Source organism: Bos javanicus, chromosome 21, assembly GCF_032452875.1.
Source record: "Bos javanicus breed banteng chromosome 21, ARS-OSU_banteng_1.0, whole genome shotgun sequence".
Taxonomy (NCBI): Eukaryota; Metazoa; Chordata; class Mammalia; order Artiodactyla; family Bovidae; genus Bos; species Bos javanicus.
This window is the reverse complement of record NC_083888.1, coordinates 68,697,636-68,719,483: the sequence shown is the minus strand read 5'-3', so window position 1 is coordinate 68,719,483 and position 21,848 is coordinate 68,697,636. Positions and strand designations below refer to the sequence as shown.

Here is a 21,848-nt window from a genome sequence, read left to right as displayed (position 1 = left end):
GGTGCCCTTGGCAGTGGCCTGTGGTCGACGCCGTCGCCCCTGGGCAGGTGTCGGGGGGCTGAGGTGAGTCTTATGCCCAGATTCGCAGGCGTCCCACAGCCGGCTCCCCAGGCACTCTGGGACCCCCCTGAGAGAGCGCTCTGGGTGGAGAGGTTGCTGAGAGGGAGCCAGCCTCCAACCGCTGGCAACGTTCTGAGGAAAAGCGCCAAGTGGGCGCCTGCCCTCCTGGGGCCCTGGACGTGCTGGGCAGGGGCCTTGGTTCCACCTGCTGCCTTGCTGCTGGGGACAGGTGGCCCACAGAGGTTAGGGGGCCCAGTCCTGAGCTGGGCTGGAGAGCTGGGACTGCAGCAGGGATGCAGGGAGGGCCCCCAGGGCCTCAGCTCGAAGCCCAGATCCAGCCCAGGGTGACCAAGCGAGGTGGTGTGTTGCCTGCAGCCCGCCGTCTTCCGAGGACAGTGGCGTGTGCATTAGGCTGGGGTCCTGCAAGCCCTGCCTTCCCGAGTGGACCCTGGCTTCCTGGGGGATCCCATGGACCCCTCAAGAGAAACTCACCCACAGACACCCCCCGGCCTGGCTGGGATCAGCTACAGGGGGTCCAGGGGCTCAGGGACAGCACCGAGGCCCAGGGCCCAGCACAGGGCATGCTGGCCTTTCCTGCAGGGCCCTCCCCAGGATGAGGCCAGAGAGGGGGCTTCGGTGAAGCAGCTGGGCGCTGGGGCTGGGTGCTGTCCTGGGCCCGTGGGGCGGTGTCCAGAGGCAGCCCAGCTTCTTGCGCCCCTCGAGTGCCCAGGGGCGAGGCCTCCTGGGGGCAGCCCGGCTCCCCGTGCCCCTCGAGTGCCCAGGGGCAAGCCCTCCTGGGGGCAGCCCTGCTCTGCACCCACCAGCCTGGGAGGCCCTCAAGGTCTGAGCGCAGGGGCTCCTGGGGGTCCCCGACCCGGGGTGCAGCCGTGCTGTCTGGGCTCGGTAGGTCCCTGCAGCTCATGCCAGCTGGCCCCACGTCTGGCCCAGTGGCTGGGGAAGTCCTGAGTGAAAGCAGCTCTGGGCGTTGCCAGAAGCGCGAGCAGAAGCAGCCCTGGATCCGTTTTCAGGAAAGTGATGAGGCCACCGTCTCACCGCCAGTGAGAAGACACGTCAGCCGGTTGGCCCACCCCTGGTCTTGCTCTGTTTGCGGTTTCGGGGAGTTCTAGACACACTGCTGTTACTTCCTGAAAGCTCTCAGCCACTCCTGCTGAGAGGAGCGCGAGGCCGTGGGCCGGGTGAGTCCTGGGCTCCCACGGGAGCGTCGGGGTCGGGGGCTGAAGGCAGAAGCGGCTCCTCGGATGAAGGTGGGGGCTCGGTGGAGGGTCCTAACTGGGGTCCTTCACCAAGAGAGACCCCAGGGCCCGCTGGGGAGGGAGCCTGGGAGTTCCAGGGCCGGCGGCGGGAAGCAGGTGCTCCCCAGAGGACGTGTGCTTGCTGCTGCTCTGGGGGTGCTGGCGGGTGGGAATAAGGCACTGCCGCCCCGGCCTCTGGGAGCTGGTGGGGCCGGGGGCGTGTGCGTGTGAGGAGGGACCACAAGACAGGGGGCCCTGCTGGCCGGGCGGCTGGCTGGCCCCTTGGCACGGGGTCCAGTGCTGGGCACAGTGCGGGGTCCCGGGGTGTCTCCCAGGAACGGAGGGCCGGGGCTTTGGCTGCTGAGGACCAGGTGCCTCCCACCATCCCCACCTGGGTGGCGACAGGGTGATGTTTTAGGGGACCCTCTGGGCAGAGTCGGGGGACAAAGACGCCTCCGGGGAACATGGATCAGGGAGGGGCTGTCCAACCTCGCTGGCCGTTGGGGAGACGCAGGTGCAAGCCTTCCTAAAGGGGAGTGGTGAAGATGGACACCCGGGGCTGGAGAGGCCGGGCCGCTTGGTGAGAGCGGTGAGCTCGCCGAGCTCGGGGCCCAGGTCAGGAGGTCCCGCCCCGAAGTGTAAGCCGTGGGCAGACAGAAATGAAGTCAGCGCGCTGGTGTGACGAGGCGGGGGTAGGAGATGGAAATGACCCAAAAGTTCCAGCCGAGGCAAGAGGGGCGAAGGTGCAGTCGGGCAAAGGCGCTGCAGGGCAGCCACAGGGCGGGCCGGCGGCCGACACACACGCGTCCACGACGTGCGTCAGGGCAGCCACAGGGCAGGCCGGCAGCCGACACGGCCGCGTCCACGACGTGCGGCGGGAACCGGGAGGGAGGCCCGTGGGCGGGCGGGTCCTCGGCGCTTTGGCGGTGCCTGTTTAGAAAGCTCCAGAGTCAAACCTTTCAACGTGTATTCCAAATGAAGGGAGGGACGCGTGGCACCCACGGGCCGTGGCGCATCCGGGAAACAGCTCTGCAGGCCAGGTCACTCCCGGTCGTGTCTCTCCCTCCCGGGGGCTCCGTGGGCCCTTCCGGGATGTGCAGCTGCCGGGGTGGTGCCCAGGGATGGCAGGGACGGGGCCGGCGTCCACGGCTGCTGGAACCTGAGAGCAGGAGCCTCAGGCTGACCCAGGCCACCCACCCCACGGCCTGTGGCTACTGTGGCCCCCATCCCTCCTAAAAGCGCAGAGCAGGGACCCTGAGTCCCCCAGGCCCAGGCCGGCATTGCGGTAGGGTGGGCTCATCTCCCTAAAGCCTCCTGTGGGGCCTGTCACTCTATGTCCCCTGAGCTGGGACCACCCTGTGGGTCTCCCAAGGTGGACAGGATGCTGGTGAGGGCAGGGAAGAGCAGGCAGCTGGGCCTGGGGGGGTGGTGGATGTGTCCTTCTAAGCACCCGACTCTGGGAGAACAAGGGGGACCCAGGCCCCCCAACCCCAGCCCGCAAGAGCCCCAGGCGTGGGTGGGGAGGGGCCAGGGCCCTCTGGGGTGGGCAGGGATTGGATGCTGGGGGGGACAGTCCACCGGCCCCTGGGCGGGCTGGGCGGTGTCCTGGCTGCCAACCAGGGACAACCTGGGACAACCTGGGACATGCTGAGGCGGGACAGACACACAGCTCCCCCAGGCTGCTCAGCTCGGGGGGTGGGGCAGATGCACAGGACCGAGGACACGAGAGGAGCAGGAGGCGGCCAGGCCACCAGGTCCAGAGACCCTGGAGAAGCCAGGGGTGGAGACCTGAAGCCAAGTGTGCATGGGGGTGGAATGGCCCGGAGGAGCCCCGGGATGGGCCAGGCTCTGCGGGACAAGCGGCCCAGAGGTGGGTGGAGAGGCAGGAACCCCCCGGGCCTGGGCAGGGCAGGACTGGGTCGTCGGGATAGGGCCGTCCCAGCCGCTGGCCGCCCTGGGCTGGGCCTTGTGCAGCGTTCCCGCCCCCGCCCCGCTCCTCCCAACACGCCCCCCACCCCCACCCGCCAGTCCAGGCAGACGAGGGCACACCGACAGTCACGGCCGCCGCCCCAGACCCAGAGTCGGTGCTCTGTCTGCACAGGAGGGCGGAGCGGGGGGCGCCAGGCAGGGCCCAGACGCCCCCCAGCCTCAGCCAGTCTGCGCTCTCGGTACAGACCTCTGCCCACAGGCCTCGCCCCGCTAGGGGATGCACACCATCAGTTGGGCCACTTCCTCTGGCTTTTGCAGAAGTGACTTCTAGAGGCAGCGGGTCCATCTCTGCTCCCAGCTGTTCAGGGACGAGCTGGCAGGGCTGCCCCGGGGGAGGGACCACCCCCCAGCTTTCCCGAATCTCCGTTCTCACAAAGGGACTGGCCTCTCTCCCAGCGCGGGGCTGCGGGTCTCCTCCCGGGCTCACGTGGTTCAGGGGCGTCCTGACGGGTCCTAGTGGGTTGGCACCCCCCACACACAACTGCAGCTCATGAGGGCCACACTCACAGTGGACACCGGCCTTCCCGGAGCCCCTTTGTTGGGCTCAGCCCCCCTTCATTGGCTGAGCATGGTGGTGAGTTAGGGGATGGACAGGAAGACCCAGGGACCCCCAGACCCACACACACCAGTCGGTCAGGACATCAGTTTCAGAATGTTAACGGTGTTTCTCGACTCTTTCCTGCATCTCACCTTTGTCTGTGTTTTTGAGGTCTTGCTTATAAACTCTTTCTAAGCTGATGAACTTTATGCAGTTTCAGGGAAACAGCTTGGTTTCCTGTTATTTCTAGTTAGCTCGCCTGCTGGCATCACAGACAAGCCCTCCCGGCGCGAACGCCTTCAGCCGCCGGCTCCCCTGGGGGTGGGGGCTGGGCTCCAGGCCGGCAGGGAAGACCCTCCCTCAGACCCTCTCTGGCTGCTAGGACGGGGCCTGTGCTAGGGGCTCTCTGGTTCAGGAAGGAAGCAGGAGTGGGGGCTGGGATGCCACCCACCGGCCAGCACCCTGGAGCCTGCCCGCCCCTGCCCTGGGCTGGGGTCCCAGTCCCTTTCACAGGGTGCAGTCCATGCACTTTGAATCTCAGGTAGCTGTTTCATCGGGAGAACTCCTGGAAGGGATTTCGCCCTGTCAAAGGTTAAGCGCACGGAAGACCTTTGAGGCGCGTTGCCAGATTGCGCTGGAAAGCCTCTGTGCCCATTTATGCCTCCCGTCCCCAGCGTGGAGGAGCCCACTTCCACACTCACTCGCCAACACTAAGAGTTGAAGTTCTTTATCTGTGCCAATCTCACGTGCAAGACAGAGATTGCCGTTTGGTTGTTTTGCGCACACCTTGTTTTGACTGCGTGAGCGGAGTTGAGTGTTCTTCCAGTTGAGGTGTTTTCACTTTCGTGAATGATCAGCTTTGACACTTGTTTTTGTTGATCTGTGGGACTTCTTTCTATATTGAGACTCTGCTGTCGTATCTGCAGGGTAAACACGAGACTTGCGTGTTTTGTTGCTCAGTCGTGTCCGACTCATTGCAACCCCGTGGACTGTGACCCACCAGGCTCCTCTGTCCACGGGATTCTCTAGGCAAGAATACTGGAATGGGTTGCCATTTCCTTCTCCAGGGAGTCTTCCCCACCCAGGTCTCTTGCATTGCAGGCGGATGCTTTACCATCTGAGCTACCAGGGAAGGCCGAAATCCAAGACTTGGTGTGTAACAAGTGCTCACTAACCATTTGTCCAACAGCTTGATTTGTGGTTTAATCTGAGTTCCCTAAAGCAATTTCTGCCCGCTCTTGCTCCAGGTCACTTTACACCCTGGGAGCGAACGTCTCCACAGCCCCGTCCCCGCTGTGTGACGGGCACTGCTGCCCAACCCTGAGCCTGGAGCCTGCGGACATGCCAGGTGAGAGCCCCACCCAGGCCTCCTTTGACTCAGAACGTTTAGGAGGGAGCCCGTGCGAATTTTTCTACAGTGTACCTGGTCTCATAACAGCTATAATTGCTTCAAAAATTAGCATGCAAAAGGAGACGTCTCAGAATAAAAACTAACCCGGAGACAGTAAAGCCAGAGGCGCCCCATCCTGTGAGGGGCCTGGGCCCCACAGAGCCTGCCCCTCTGTCTCCTGGGGCTCGCCTGCCCCAGCCCAGAAGGCTCCTTTCCCGGGAGTTCGGGTCCTCTGAGTGGCCCCGGGGCAGGGGCGCTCTCACCCCTGTGCCCAGGTGTGGTCGCCAGATGGCTGGGGGTGGGGACGGGGCACAAGCAGGTGAAGACAGGACCCCGCATGCTGCCCACGTGGCCCCAGCAGGTGGCATGTGACTGAACTATGCTGAGTCCAGGGGGCACCCTCGAAGGCGGGCGGTTGATGGGGGACCCGGGAGCAGGAAGGGGCCCACAGGCCTCACCTGAGCCTCCACCTGGGCTTCGGGACCCCTCACACCCTGCCCCCCAAGGGGTTGGAAGACAGGGTCGGCACTGGGATGGACCCAGGGCGATGCTGTGGTTCAGGCGGTGGGCTGCCGGTTCGTGGAGGACTTGTCCAACCAGAGGGGACAGTTGGTCCAGGCTGGGCCAGCTTGGGCCAAGACAGGTGTCAGCTGCCTCCCACCCGAGAAGTGCCCTCCCGCCGGCTGCTCCCCACGTACCCCCGGCCCCTGTGCTGGGTGCTGCCAGCTCTCGTGTGGGGAACTGACGCCTGGGTCTGGTGACTTGCCCACACCCTCCGTCGGCACATGGAATGAAACCCACGTCCCAGGGGGTTAGGGTGGGGGTGGGGCCGCAGAGAAGGGACAGGCTCACAGACATCCGGATGGCCACTGCCAGAACAGAAAGACCCAGCGTGGTTGAGGATGTGGAGACGGCAAATGGAGCAGCTGCCGTGGAAACCGTCTGGAGGGTCCTCAGAAAGCTACGGAGGGGCTCATCACACCAGCCAGCAATACGCACTCAAAGGAAGTGAACGCACGTGTGGAGAAGGCATCGCACACCCGCGGTCATAGCAGCCTGTGTCCCTGGCCAGGGGAGTGGAGACGCGCCTGTGGTCTAGCCACAAGCGACTCTGAGCTGCCCTGAGAAGGACCCGTGGCTCTGAGGATGCAGGGCCCAGTCACAGGACACATTCTCTCTGTAAAATCTTATTTGTTGTTTATGTTTGACTGCTGGGTCTTCGTTGCCATGCGTGGGCTCCTCTAGTTGCGGAGCACAGGCTCCAGAGTGGGCTCAGCAGGCGTGACCCCCGGGCCTCGCTGCTCAGCCGCACACGCCATCTTCCCAGACCCAGGACTGGGGCCGTGTCCCCTGCATGGGCCGGCGGATTCTCAACCACTGGACCACCGGGGATGTCCAAGGTCACACTCATTACCGTGCACTCCTAGGAGGGGCTGGGGGTTAAATCAGGACAGAGTTTCAGTTTTGCGAGATGAGAAAGTTCTGCAGATGGACGTGGTGAAGGCCGTACAGCACCATGAAGGCGTTTTGTGCCACAGAAGCAGACGTGTGGAGGGTTGAGATCGCCACTTTTACCTTATGTCTGCTGCTACGTCGCGTCAGGCGTGTCCGACTCTGTGCGACCCCATAGACGGCAGCCCACCAGGCTCCCCCGTCCCTGGGATTCTCCAGGCAAGAACACTGGAGTGGGTTGCCATTTCCTTCCCCAGTGCAGGAAAGTGAAAAGTGAAGGTGAAGTCGCTCAGTTGTGTCCGACTCCTAGCGAGCCCGTGGCCTGCAGCCCACCAGGCCCTCCGTCCATGGGCGTCTCCAGGCAGGAGCACTGGAGTGGGCACCACTGCCTCCTCCATATACATACACCTTATGTATGTTTTACTAGGATTTTAAAAACGGGGGGAAACGGATGAGGGCGCAGTTGGACTTTGGGGTCACCCTGCGGGCCGTCGCCTCCACCGCCTCAGGGCCAGCCGTCCGGCCCTTCTCGATGGGCCTTCGGCCTCCTTCACAGCCTCACTGCTCGCTGCCCGCCCTCACAGTGTGCCCCTGCTCAGTCACCCAGGCGTGTCCAACTCTTTGCAACCCCGTGGACTGTAGCCCGCCAGGCTCCCCCATCCCTGGGATTCTCCAGGCAAGAACACCGGAGTGGGTTGCCATTTCCTCCTCCAGGAGATCTTGCCAACCCAGGGATCAAACCTGGGTCTCCTTCATCTCCTGCACCGCGGGCGGGTTCTTTGCCGCTGAGCCACCGGGGAAGCATGGCTCTCCTCCCGCCTTCACAGCCGGCCACGGCGAGACGCCCACGGTCATGCCAGCTTTGGGATGTGCCGAGGTTTCTTTGGCCATTGGAAAGGCCTGTGGAAGGGCCCAGGGGTCTTCAACCTCGACTGTAAGTAACCAAAGAGTCTTCACGCCTCAGGGATCACCGGGCTACAGAAGCGAGAGCCACGTTCTGCACCATCACTGGGGCCGCCCCGCCCCGTGCAGCCCACTGTCCAGTCCCTTGGCTGGGTACCGGGGCCACCCTTGCCAGAGGCCACTGCATCCAGAGAGGCCTGTCTGCACCTGGGCACTGCCCGAAGCTCCCGCTGACCTCAAGGGGCTGCTCCATCTCCATTGTGCACTCTTGGAGAACCAGGCCTTTACACGGACAGCACCTCCACAGGCCAGGCTCACATTCTTCCTGCTCCCAACAGGGACCCCAAAGCCCGGGGGCCGTTCGCTCCCTGTGCCAACCCGCCAGCCTCGGCACGGTCCCAGCACGAGCCCTGCAGAGCCCCAGGAACGCCTCCAAAGGACAGTGTGAGAGCACGGCTGAGCCGACGGGGTGGAGGAAAGAGGAAAGTGGGGGGCGGTGTGGGCACTGGGCGTCCTGGTGTCTCCGGGTCCCTGCACGTGCTGTGGGCCGGGGTGTCCCGTGATGACGGACAGCGGCGACTGCCCCGCGTGCCTGAGTCAACGGAGGACACGGCCAGGCCCAAGCTGTCGGAGCTGGTTTTATATTCCGCGACTGATTCTGCCTGTCTGTTTCCCGAGGGGACGTGGACCCACCCACAGAGGGTGGATGTGGGTTTTGAGTCAGGACCTGCCCAGGGATTCCAAAGGTCAGCGCCTCCCCTTGGGAGGACGGCCCCCCTCCACTCAGGAAGTGCCCCCAGGTGACGCCCCACTAGACACACGCGCACAGCAGCTGCCAGACAGGAGAGAAAGCCGGGCTGTGGGAGGGTCTGCGGGCCGTGCGTTGTGGGAGTGGGCCCTCCCTGCGAGACTCCGCGTGCTCGGAGGGTCGCTCCAAGTGATCTGATCCACGTGGTCTGCAGCCACGCCCGCCCTCACGCTTGTCTGTGCCCCGCAGGAAACACCACGCTGGAGACCGGCCCTGCGCTGGGGGCCCTGTCGACGGGCGGGTCTCCCCACACATGCGACGTGCCCTTCGACGAGAGCAGGGTGCTCCTGGTGACCGTGTACAGTGGCGTGTGTGCGCTGGGCCTGCCGGCCAACGGCCTGACGGCGTGGCTCACGCTGCTGCAGGCACGTCAGGGCCACGTGCTGGCCGTCTACCTCTTCTGCCTGGCGCTCTGCGAGCTGCTCTACATCAGCACCCTGCCGCTCTGGGTCATCTACATCCAGCACGGGCACCACTGGCCGCTCAGCCCCTGGGCCTGCAAGGCGGCCGCCTACATCTTCTTCTGCAATCTCTACCTCAGCATCCTCTTCCTGTGCTGCATCTCCTGCGACCGCTTCCTGGCGGTGGTGTACGCGCTGGAGACGCGGGGCCGCCGCCACCAGAAGACCGCCATCCTCGTCTCCGCGGCGGTCTTCCTTCTCGTCGGGCTCGTCCACTCCCCGGTGTTCAAGATGGAGCACAACGGAACCTGCTTCGAGACGCTGCCGATGGACCGCAGGGTGGCCGGGTACTACTACGCGCGCTTCACGGTGGGCTTTGCTGTCCCGCTGTTCATCATCGCCGTCACCAACCAGCGCATCTTCAGGACCGTCCAGCTGAGCACCAGCCTGAGCACCGCCCAGAAGGCCAAGGTGAGGCTCCTGGCCATCGCGGTCGTGGCCATCTTCCTGGTCTGCTTCGCCCCCTATCACCTGGTGCTCCTGATCAAAGCCGTCGCCTTTTCCTACTACAGAGGGGCCGCAGACCTCGTGTGCACCCTTGAAATCCGCCTGTACACGGTCTCCGTGGTGTTCCTGAGCCTGGCCACCGTGAACAGTGTGGCTGACCCCATCATCTACGTGCTGGCCGCGGAAGCGACACGCCAGGAAGTGTGCAGAATGCACAAGGGGTGGAAAAAGTGGTCCACGAAGACTGACAACACCAAGCTCACGTGCTCGAAGGACTCAGATGAGGCACGGTCGCCCATGTCCCTCACAAACAGCTACGGCTTCCCTGAGCCCGTCCACCCACCGGGGCCATCGCCAGGCTCCCCAGAGGGGCTGGCCGAGGGGTCCTGCTGAGCCCAGCGCAGGAGTTCAGGGCTGGCCACCCGGTGCTGCTTGGAGCCCGCTAGCCAGTGTCCACGGTACTGGCTGGGGAGCCCCCTCTTAATGGCTTGCCCCCAGTTTCTGGTCCCTGGAGTCTCTGCTGCTGGGGGTCCCGGCTGAGCAGAAGCCCCAGGGAAGGGAGCAGCACAGACTGGGTAAGGGCGAGCCTGCTGGCTGCGGGAAAAGCACATGGCGGGTGGGAGCGCTTGCTCTGGCAGGCGCTGTCCGCTATGAGCGCACAGCAGGGCGGCTGGCACAGGCCGTGTGCCCGCCTGGTGCTCTGGCAGCTGGCACAGGCCATGTGTCGGAGCTGCCTGTCAGCTTTCGCGTGATGACTTTATTTCCTGAGCTTTTCTGCAAGCGTCGCTTGGATGCGAGTAAGCGGCTGGGCACTTCTGCTTCTGACAGCGTCGCTTGGATGCGAGTAAGCGGCTGGGCACTTCTGCTTCTGACCCAGGTCGTCCATGCAAACTGTACCGCTGGTCCAGCTGTATCCCAGGCCCTTGGCCGGGACAGCTCGGCACTGGGGCCCTGAGGGGGGCCGCAGGGTTGGGGGGAGCTGCAAGGTGGGGTGCAGTCCACGTGGCCTCCGGGGGAAGCCCCGCGTGTGCGTGGCAAGCACGCCTGTGGGCTGGGAGGGCCAAGGGGCACCCCAGGCAGGGGGACACGCCCAAGGGCTCCGAGGACCTGGCAAGTTGTCAGCACGGAGGCTTCCTGGCTCCCCTGTTGGGGTGGAGCTGCCGAGGGCCAGGCCAGGCACAGCGCTGCCTCTGTGTCCCCATTGGTAGCAGGGCCCGTGACCCCGGCCTCAGTGGGTCAGTGGCGGGGGCTGACTGCACGCAGCCCTGAGGTGGTGTCAGGGTCAAATTCTGCTCCCGCTTCTCTAAGGCCGCCTCGATGGGTGAGCTTTACTGTGAAAGACCCTAAGACATGTGATTTCACATCCGGGAATAAAAACACAAGAGTACGCCAACTTCCTCATGTGCAGAAACGTCACTTTACTTCTCAGGCTCAGGGGGAGGGCCAGGCTGGGGGCGGGGAGCGTGCCTGGCTCTCCAGGTGATGGGCGGGTTCTAGAAAAGTCCGGAGTGTTCACAGGGCGTTCCCTCAAGGCTGACACAGGATTCCTGGGGCTGCTGTAACTAATCACCGCAGGATCTCCCAGCTGTCAGGCTGGAGGTCTGGATCGAGGCGTGGGGGGCCCTGGGGGCCTGGGCTCCAGGCCTCTCCCTCGGCCTCTGGAGCTCACGCATCCTTGGCTTCCTGGGTGTGGCCACATCACCCCAGGCCATCCCCCTGTCTCTTGTCTGTCTCTTTGGACCTGGGGCTTCCCTGGATAACCCAGGGTGAGCTCATTGCTACACCCTTAGACAGAGCCTATTTCCCAGCAAGGTCCTGCCCGCAGATTCCAGGGCGCAGGATAAGACATATCCTTCTGGGGGCAACAAGCCCACCCCCCACAGATGGCAACAGGAGGCAACAGCCGTGCTGTATGGCTCCAGGGGGAGGTTCAGTTCAGTTCAATTCAGTCGCTCGGTTGCTTCTGACTCTTTACGACCCCATGGACTGCGGCACGCCAAGCCTCCATGTCCCGGGAGAGGAGTGGCCCCCGGACTCACGGCTCACCCCTCACCTGCTGTGCACCTGTCACCATCTGCGTGGTGGCACCCGTGACAAACCCGGTCACCATGAGAGCACCCCACGACTGTGCGCTGGCCTCCCAGTCGCTGCGAAAATCTGCTTTAAAAAAATGAATGATGGTAGTTTATCATTTTCATTAATACCTTTTCTTGGCAGCCTCATGCCACTTCCTTGGCAGTCTTGGGGAAAGTTCCTGGTGTCTGAAATCCCAGGCCTTCTCAGGCAGCCCTCCTCCCAGGACTGTCTGCACCTGAGCCTCTTGGTGTCACTTGCCCCGGGGTTTCACCACCAGGCTTCCCTGGTGGCTCAGCTGGTAAAGAATCTGCCTGCAATACAGGAGACCTGGGGTCCAATCCCTGGGTTGGGAAGATATCTGGAGAAGGAAATGGCAACTCACTCCAGTGTTCCTGCCTGGAAAATTCCAAGGACAGTGGAGCCTGGTGGGCAACAGTCCATGAGGTCACAAAGAGCTGGACAGGACCGAGTGACCGACACTTTCATTTGTTGACATTTTATGCCTCAATTTTCAATCATGGACATAAAGCTTGTGCTCCCACCGAGGGGGACCCTCTGGGGCTCAGGGTCTCCAACTCCCCTCTGTAGGTGTCCTGGGGTGGCCGACACAAATGACCACAAACTGGGATGACATGTCTTAGAACAACAGGAATTGACCCTCTCACAGCTCCCAGGCCCAAGTTCAAAATCAAGATGTCAGAAGCCTCCAAAGGAGGGTCCTTTCTGCTCCACCAGCCTTTGGTGGCTCCAGGGGTCCCTGGGCTTGTGGTTACATCACCCCAATCTCTGCTGCTTCTGTCTTTGTGTACCCTCTTTTGTGTCTCTCTGGGGTGCCCCTTCTGTCTCAAGGCCACGTGCCAGGCCCCAGAGTCCATCTAGCCCCCTGGTGCTGCACTCCTGGGTCCGCAGTCTCCCTGGCCCAGTGGCCCCATGCTGGGGCACTGCTTTCTGTCCTTTCTCCCTGCGGAGCCAGAGCCCGCCTCGCTGGCACCAGGGTGACCAGGCTGCCCAAGGAGCAGAGGCATCAGACAGAGGCGGGGTGTGTACTGTGCCCCGCTGTCAGCAGGCTCCATCCTTGGCCCGAGGGGGCTTCACCTGCCCTCGGCCTGGAGTGCAAGGGTGTGCAAGCCTCAGGAATGGGCCTGTCCTGTCCACTCCATCCCTCCTCCGCCCCTCTGTCCTCTCATGAGACTGGCTCAGAGCACCGCCTGGTTTGTGCATGTCACGTGACCCTGGACGCACATCCCCAGCTCCCAGCAAAGGGGCTTCCCAGTGAATTCACGACCACATCTTCACACCCAGACTGGGAATCCCCTGCTCCTCCATCTTCTGCTGACGTCACGCCACCAATAAGCAGCCCCTTTCTTCCCTAGAGGGATCCATCGGGCACTGTCCCGTCCACCAGCTCACCACTGAGGCGGGGGGTGTGGGGCTGCCAGGGGTTTGCCAGGAGGGCTGACCTGGAGAGCCTCCACCCGGGAGTCTCAGAGGTGCCTTCAGGGATGGGGCAGGGCTGCAAGAGGCGAGAAGGCGGCTGCGTGGAGGGCCATCGCAGCTGGGGAGGGCAGGCTCCCCGAGGACGGCCCCGGGTCCCAGTCCAGGTTCTCAGCCCTCAGTGGAGGGGCCAAGTGGGGAGCTGATGTGGAAGACATCTGGGGAGAAATGTGTGAAGAATCGGGGCGGCGGTGGGAGGGGTTGGGGGAGGACTCGGGGCCAGACCCCATATCGGGTGCCTGCCCCTGGGAAGCAGGACTGACAGGACAAGCGGGGTGGGGCTCAGAGCCGAGAGGCTCAGGAAGGGCCTCCGCAGCCCCCTCGCGGGCCGGCCGCAGCCATGGGCAGGGGGCCGGGTGCGTCCAGGGGGCAGCCAAGGGCCGCGGTCCCGCAGGCTCGCAGCTGGCTGTCTTAGCGAGGCCTCATGCCGGCCACGCGCGCCGCCCGCCTCAGGATCTTCCCCTGGAATTTGGGAATGGCCGCAGGACCTGCCCGCAGCGCTACTGGGGGTGCTCATCGACATCGGCAGTGTCCCCAACGGAAGCTGCGCCCGACACCGAGAAGGCGCTCAAAACGCAGAGCATCGGTCCCGCTTCCTGCGGGTCTTTCCCGAGCCCTGCGAGGACCCACCTTCCTCGACGGAGGCGCGTCTGTCCCGGCGGCGACCCCTAGAGGGCGCGCGCGGCTGAGCGCCCAGCGCGTCCGGCCCGCGGCCGCCAGGGGGCAGCACCTCCCGAGGGGGCGACTGCGGGCGCGGCGGCCCTTTTCCGGCCGGACGCGGACCCTGAGAGACGCTGTAAGACCGGAAACCGCGCGTATTGCGCGGGCAGGGCATGCGGAGCCGGGTCTCAGAAGACGAGAAGCCGAGAGCGGCCCTGTGTCCGGTGACAAGCAGAGGTTGACGGGGACATCAGGCCGGCGCCCGGCCTCGTGCGAATCCGGAGAAACCGCAGGCGCAGGGGGCGGCGGGCCGGGCTGCGGGAGCTGGGGACCCCGCCCGGTCCGCGGGGAGGGCGCAGGGCCGGCGGAGGCCCTGCCCCCGGCCTGCCGGCGCCTCGGATTTGGACGGGACCCCACATGCCACTCCGAGGACCTGGCCAAAAGCACGGAGAGCTTCCGTGCGGACGGATATCGGGGGCAGCATCATTCCATAAGCAAAACGTGGTCTATGATGAGAGCGACTGTCACTCACTTCTGACACCTGCTACCGTGGGGATGAGCCTCACAACGTGCAAAGTGAGAGGACTGCCGTTTGGTCCAGTGGCGAACGAAGACTCCAAGCTCCCAATGCAGGGGGCCCAGGTTGGATCCTGGGTAGGGGACGGGGGAGTCTGGTGGGCTGCCGTCTATGGGGTCACACAGAGTCGGACACGACTGAAGCGACTTAGCAGCAGCAGCAGCAGCAGCAGGGGAACTAGATGATGCTGTGAGAGTGCTGCCCTCAATATGCCAGCAAATTTGGAAAACTCAGCAGTGGTCACAGGACCGGAAAAGGAGACTTTTCATTCCAGTTCCAAAGAAAGCAATGCCAAAGAGTCTTCAAACTATGGCACAGTTGCATTCATTTCACGTGCTAGCAAGGTTATGCTTAAAATCCTTCAACCTATGATTCAACAGTGTGTAAACCTAAAGCCTCTGGATGTACAAGTGAGATAAGATAGAGGAACCAGAGATCAAATTGGCAACATCCTTTGGATCGTAGGAAAAAAGCAAGGGAATTCCAGAAAAACATCTACTTCTGCTTAAGTGACTAAGCTAGAGCCTTTGACTGTGTGGATCACACGGATCCACAAACTGTGGATCAACAAACTGTGGAAAATTCTTCAACAGATGGGAGTACCAGCCCACCTTACCTGCCTCCTGAGAAATCTGTATGTAGGTTAAACAACAGTTAGAACCGCATATGGAACAACAAACTGGTTCCAAATTGGGAAAGGAGTACCACAATGCTGTGTATTGTCACCCTGCTTATTTAAATTATATGCAGAGTACATCAGGAGAAATGCCAGGCAGGATGAAGTTCAAGCTGGAATCAAGGTTGCTGGGAGAAATATCAATAACCTCAGATATGCAGATGACACCACCCTTATGGCAGAAAGAAAAGAGGAACTAAAGAGCCTCTTGATGAAAGTAAGAATGGAGAGTGAAAAAGTCAGCTTAAAACTCAACATTCAGAAAACAAAGATCATGGCATCTGGTCCCATCACTCCATGGCAAATAGATAGGGAAAAAATGGAAACAGTGACAAACTTTATTTTGGGGGGCATTTGCCCAGCTGTGGATGTGACTGGTGATAGAAGTAAAGTCTGATGCTGTAAAGAGCAATATTGCATAGGAACCTGAAATGTTAGGTCCATGAATCAAGGCAAATTGGAAGTGGTCAATCAGGAGATGGCAAGAGTGAACATCAACATTTTAGGGATCAATGAAATAAATGGACTGGAATCGGTGAATTTAACTCAGATGACCATTATATCTATGACTGTGGTCAAGAATCCCTTAGAAGAAATGGAGTGGCCCTCATAGTCAATGAAAGAGTCCAAAATGCAATACTTGGGTGCGATCTCAAAAATGACAGAATGATCTCTGTTTGTTTCCAAGGCAAACCGTTCAATATTACAGTAATCTAAGTCTATACCCCAACCAGTAATGCTGAAAAAGCAAAAGTTGAACGGTTCTATGAAGACCTAAAAGACCTAGAACTAACACTGAAAAAAAGCTGTCCTTTTCATTATAGGGGACTGGAATGCAAAAGTAGGAAGTCAAGAAACACCTAGAATAACTGGCAAATTTGGCCTTGGAGCACAGAATGAAGCAGAGCAAAGGCTAATAGAGCTTTGCCAAGACAACGCGCTGGTCAGAACAAACACCCTCTTCCAACAACACAAGGTAATACTCTATACATGGCATCACCAGCTAGTCAATACCAAAATACGATTGATTATATTCTTTGCAGCCAAAGATGGAGAAGCTCTATACAGTCAGCAAAACCAAGACCAGGAGCTGACTGTGGCTCAGATCATGAACTCCTTATTGCCAAATTCAGACTCAAATTGAAGAAAGTAGGGAAAACCACTAGATCATTCAGGTATGACCTTAATCAAATCCCTTATGATTATACAGTGGAAGTTTCAAATAGATTCAAGGGATTATATCTGATAGAGTGCCTGAAGAACTGTGGATGGAGGTTCATAACATTGTACAGGAAGCAGGGATGAAGACCATCCCCAAGAAAAAGAAATGCAAAAAGCCAAAATGGTTGTCTGAAGAGGCCTTACAGATAGTTGAAAAAAGAAGAGAAGCTAAAGGAAAAGGAGAAAAGGAAAGATATACTCAGCTGAATGCAGGATTCCAAAGAATAGCAAGGAGAGATAAGAAAGCCTTCCCCAGTGACCAGTGCAAAGAAATAGAGGAAAACAATAGAATGGGAAAGACTAGAGATCTCTTCAAGAAAATTAAAGATACCAAGGGAACATTTCATGCAAAGATGGGCACAATAGAGGACAGAAATGGTATGGACCTAACAGAAGCAGAAGATATTAAGAAGAGGTGGCAAGAATACACAGAAGAACTATATTAAAAAGATCTTCATGACACAGATAGCTGCAATGATGTGATCACTCACCTAGAGTCAGACATCCTGGAATGTGAAGTCAAGTGGGCCTTAGGAAGCATCACTACAAACAAAGCTAGTGGAAGTGCTGGAATTCCAGCTGACTTATTTCAAATAATAAAAGATGATGCTGTGAAAGTGCTACACTCAATACTCCAGTGAATTTGGAAAACTCAGCAGTGGCCACAGGACTGGAAAAGGTCAGCTTTTATTCCAATCCCAAAGAAAGGCAATGCCAAAGAATGTTCAAACTACTGAACAATTGCACTCATCTCACACGCTAGCAAAGTATTGATCAAAATTCTCCAAGCCAGCCTTCAACAGTACGTGAAAAATAAACTTCGAGTTGTTCAAGCTGGATTTAGAAAAGGCAAAAGAACCAGATGGGCTGGATGAAGCACAAAGTGGAATCAAGATTGCTTGATGAAAGTGAAAGAGGAGAGTAAAAAAGTTGGCTTAAAACTCAACATTCAGAAAACTAAGGTCATAACATACGGTCCCAATTTCATAGCAAATAGATGGTTAAACAATGGAAACAATGACAGACTTTATTTGCGGGGGCTCCAAAATCACTGCAGACGGTGACTGCAGCCATGAAATTAAAAGACACTTTCTCCTTGGAAGAAAAGCTATTAACAACCTAGACAGCATATTAAAAAGCAGAGACATTACTTTACCCACAAAGGTCCATCTAGTCAAAGCTATGGTTTATCCAGTAGTCAGGTATGGATATGAGAGTTGGACAATAAAGAAAGGTGAGCACCGAAGAATTGATGCTTTTGAACTGTGGTGTTGGAGAAGACTCTTGAGAGTTCCTTGGACAGCAAGGAGACCCAACCAGTCCATCCTAAAGGAAATCAACCCTGAATATTCATTGAAAGGATGGATGGTGAAGCTGAAACTCCAATGCTTTGGCCACCTGATGTGAAGAACTGACTGTTTGAAAAAGACTCTGATGTTGGGAAAGATTGAAGTCAGGAGGAGAAGGGGACAACAGAGGATGAGATGGTTGGATGGCTTCACCGACTCAATGGACATGAGTTTGAGCAAGCTCTGGGAATTGGTGATGGACAGGGAAGCCTGGCGTGCTGCAGTCCATGGGGTTGCAAAGAGCAACTGAAGTGACATGACTGAGTCACTGAACTAAACTGAACTGGTCTCTGATTGATTCTCAAGTTTCAGCCTGCACCAGAATCCCCTGATGGGCCTGGTGAAACACAGCCAGACAGGGCCCAGCCCCAGAATTTCTGAGTCAGCAAATTTTCATTCATAATGACTCCCCAGGAGATACTGCTGCTGGGGGTATAAGCCCACACCCTGAGAACCTCTGCCCTAAGCCAAACACCATTGGAATGGCATGTATTCAATTCTGGCCAGTGAGAGGTGGGCCAGGACTGAGTTTGCCTCCTGGAGGAAAGGCTCTCTGTTTCCCTAGACCTCCTGTGAAACTGAATGCAAGATCTGGAGCGACTGCAGCCACTCTGAGTCTCTGTGGGCAAAGCCATCTGAGCAGGAAGTCCACACACAGGGGAAGGCCTCTGTGCCCTGGGCCTGCTCATCCCAGTCTTTGACCTTTTAAGGGCTAGTGGCATTTGCCTCCAGTGCACCACAGCTCTTGTGCCCACACACCCTGATCAACCCCCTTCACTTCCTTCAGCTCTCTCACACTGCAACCCCTGCTGTGTCTCTTCAGCATCATAAGGACATCGTTTTCTTTCCTTTATTATTCAGTTCAGTTCAGTTGCTCAGTTGTGTCCGACTCTTTGCATCCCCATGGACTATGGCACACCAGGCTTCTCTGTCCATCACCAACTCCTGGAGCTTGCTCAAACATATCCATTTAGTTGGAGATGCCATCTTGTTTATTATTAAGGAGATCAGCCCTGGGATTTCTTTGGAGGGAATGGTGCTGAAGCTGAAACTCCAGTACTTTGGCCACCTCATGCGAAGAGTTGACTCATTGGAAAAGACTCTGATGCTGGGAAAGACTGAAGGCGGGAGGAAAAGGGGACGACAGAGGATGAGATGGCTGGATGGCATCACTGACTCGATGGACGTGGGTCTGGGTGAACTCCGGGAGTTGGTGATGGACAGGGAGGCCTGGCGTGCTGCAATTCATGAGGTCGCAAAGAGTCGGACACGACTGAGCGACTGAACTGAACTGATACTTATAGAAGTTGCGCTTTTCCTAAACATTTACTCGCCTATATATGGCACCCCACTCCAGTACTCTTGCCTGGAGAGTCCCATGGACGGAGGAGCCTGGTGGGCTGCAGTCCATGGGGTCGCTAGGAGTCGGACATGACTGAGCGACTTCACTTTCACTTTTCACTTTTATGCATTGCAGAAGGAAATGGCAACCCACTCCAGTGTTCTTGCCTGGAGAATCCCAGGGACAGCGGGGCCTGGTGGGCTGCCTTCTATGGGGTCGCACAGAGTCGGACACGACTGAAGTGACTTAGCAGCAGCAGCATAGGCACCCATGGAAATCATATAGAATTATTTTGGGTATATACTTTTATCCAGCTTTATGTTTTGAAAGAATTTCCAATTTACAGAAAAGTGGCAAACTTAGTACTGTGGAATTAAAGAGACTAAGTAGGAGGCGGGACTAGACTGTAGGGGAAGCTCTCTCATCCACTAAACTAATTAACTGTAGTTACTCGGTCGCATCGGACTCTGTGCCACCCCATTAGCTGTAACCGGCCAGGCTCCTCTGTCCATGGGATTTTCCAGGCAAGAATACTGGAGTGGGCTGCCGTTTCCTTCTCCAGGGGATCTTCCCCACCCAGGTATCAAACCTGGGTGTCCTGCATTGCAGGCGGGTTCTTTACCATCTGAGCCCCCAGGGAAGTAGTTCAGTTCAGTTCAGTCACTCAGTCATGTCCGACTCTTTGCAACCCCATGGACTGCAGCACGCCAGGCCTCCTTGTCCATCATCAACTCCCGGAGTTCACTCAAACTCATGTCCATCAAATTGGTGATGCCATCCAACCATCTCATACTCTGTCGTCCCCTTTTCTTGCCGCCTTCAGTCTTTCCCAGCATCAGAGTCTTTTCAAATGAGTCAGTTCTTCATATCAGGTGGCCAAATGATTGGAGTTTCAGCTTCAGCATCCATCCTTTCAATGAATATTCAGGACTGTAAGGTCCCTTTTGGAGAAGGCAATGGCGACCCACTCAAGTACTCTTGCCTGGAAAATCCCATGGACGGAGGAGCTGGGTAGGCTGCAGTGCATGGGGTCACTGAGTCGGACACGACTGAGCGACTTCACTTTCATTTTTCACTTTCATGCATTGGAGAAGCAAATGGCAACCCACTCCAGTGTTCTTGCCTGGAGAATCCCAGGGGCAGGGGAGCCTGGTGGGCTGCCGTCTATGGGGTCGCACAAAGTCGGACACGACTGAAGCGACTTAGCAGCAGCAGCTAGGTTGGTAATAGCTTTTCCTCCAAGGAACAAGCTTCTTTTAATTTCATGGCTGCATTCACCATCTGCAGTGATTTTGAAGCCAAAAAAATAAAGTCTGACACTGTTTCCACTGTTTTTCCATCTATTTGCCATGAAGTGATGGGACCAGATGCCATGATCTTAGTTTTCTGAATGTTGAGCTTTAAGCCAACTTTTTCACTGTCCTCTTTCATTTTCATCAAGAGGCTCTTTAGTTCTTCACTTTCTGCCATAAGTGTGGTGTCATCTACATATCTGAGGTTACTGATATTTCTCCTGGCAATCTTACTTCCAGCTTGTGCTTCATCCAGCCTAGCATTTCTCATGATGTACTCTGCATATAGGTTAAATAAGCAGGGTGACAATATACAGCCTTGACATACTCCTTTTCCTATTTGGAACCAGTCTGTTGTTCCATGTCCAGTTCTAACTGTTGCTTCCTGACCTGCATACAGATTTCTCAAGAGGCAGGTCAGGTGGTCTGGTATTCCCATCTCTTTAAGAATTTTCCACAGTTTGTTGTGATCCACACAGTAAAAGGCTTTGGCATAGTCAATAGAGCAGAAATATATGTTTTTCTGGAGCTCTCTTGCTTTTTCGATGATCCAACGGATGTTGGCAATTTGATTTCTGGTTCCTCTGCCTTTTCTAAATCCAGCTTGAACATCTGGAAGTTCATGGTTCACGTACTGTTAAAGCCTGGCTTGGAGAATTTTGAGCATTACTTTGCTATCGTGTGAGATGAATGCAATTGTTCAGTAGTTTGAGCATTCTTTGGCATTGCCTTTAGAATTGGAATGAAAATTTATCTTTTCCATTACTGTGGCCACTGCTGAGTTCTCCAAATTTGCTGGCACATTGAGTGTAGCACTTTCACAGCATCATCTTCCAGGATTTGAAATAGCTCAATTGGAATTTCATCACTTCCACTAGCTTTGTTTGTAGTGAAGCTTCCTAAGGCCCACTTGACTTCGCATTCCAGGATGTCTGGCTCTAGGTGAGTGATCATACCATCGTGATTATCTGGGTCATGAAGATCTTTATATAGTTCTTCTGTGTATTCTTGCCACCTCTTCTTAATTTCTTCTTCTGTTAGGTCCATACCATTTCTGTCCTTTGTTGTATCCATCTTTGCATGAAATGTTCCCTTGGTATCTTTAATTTTCTTGAAGAGATCTCTAGTCTTTCCCATTCTATTATTTCCCTCTACTTCTTTGTAGTGGTCACTGGGGAAGGCTTTCTTATCTCTCCTTGCTATTCTTTGGAACTCTGCATTCAAATGGATATATCTTTCCTTTTCTCCTTTGCTTTTCACCTCTCTTTTCACAGCTATTTGTAAGGCTTTCTCAGGGAGCCATTTTGCTTTTTTGCATTTCTTTTTCTTGGGGATGGTCTGCATCCCTGTCTCCTGTACAATGTCATGAACCTCCATCCATAGTTCTTCTGATGCTCTATCTATCAGATATAATCACTTGAATCTATTTGTCACTTCCACTGTATAATCGTAAGGGATTTGATTTAGGTCGTTTCTGAATGGTCTAGTGATTTTCCCTACTTTCTTCAATTTGAGTCTGAATTTGGCAAAAGGAGCTCATTATCTGGTTTGAACTCCCGGTCTTGGTTTTGCTGACTGTATAGAGCTTCCCCATCTTTGGCTGCACAGAATATAATCAATCTGATTTCAGTATTGACCATCTGGTGATGTCCATGTGTAGAGTATTCTCTTGTGTTGTTGGAAGAGGGTGTTTGCTATGACCAGTGCACTCTCTAGGCAAAACTCTATTAGCCTTTACCCTGCTTCATTCTGTATTCCAAAGCCAAATTTGCCTGTTACTTCAGGTGTTTCTTGACTTCCTACTTTTGCATTCCAGTCCCCTATAATGAAAAGGACAGCTTTTTTAGGTGTTAGTTCTAG

At 57.0% G+C, this 21,848-nt stretch overlaps 1 protein-coding gene across 3 annotated transcripts; it reads left to right on the top strand.

The window, feature by feature from the left end:
- The first annotated feature begins 1,153 nt into the window (after window positions 1–1,153).
- Window positions 1,154–10,123, top strand: GPR132 (G protein-coupled receptor 132). Of its 3 annotated transcripts, none has more exons than XM_061395555.1 (3): window positions 1,154–1,256; window positions 5,088–5,188; window positions 8,583–10,123. In XM_061395555.1, the coding sequence occupies exons 2-3, from the start codon at window positions 5,182–5,184 to the stop codon at window positions 9,692–9,694; spliced, it is 1,119 nt and encodes a 372-aa protein (XP_061251539.1). In that variant the 5' UTR covers window positions 1,154–1,256; window positions 5,088–5,181; the 3' UTR covers window positions 9,695–10,123. The 3 variants fall into 3 exon arrangements, with proteins under 3 accessions (XP_061251539.1, XP_061251541.1, XP_061251540.1); XM_061395557.1 differs by having other exon boundaries at window positions 1,252–1,325; XM_061395556.1 differs by lacking the exon at window positions 1,154–1,256 and having other exon boundaries at window positions 2,874–5,188.
- Window positions 10,124–21,848: the final 11,725 nt, after the last annotated feature.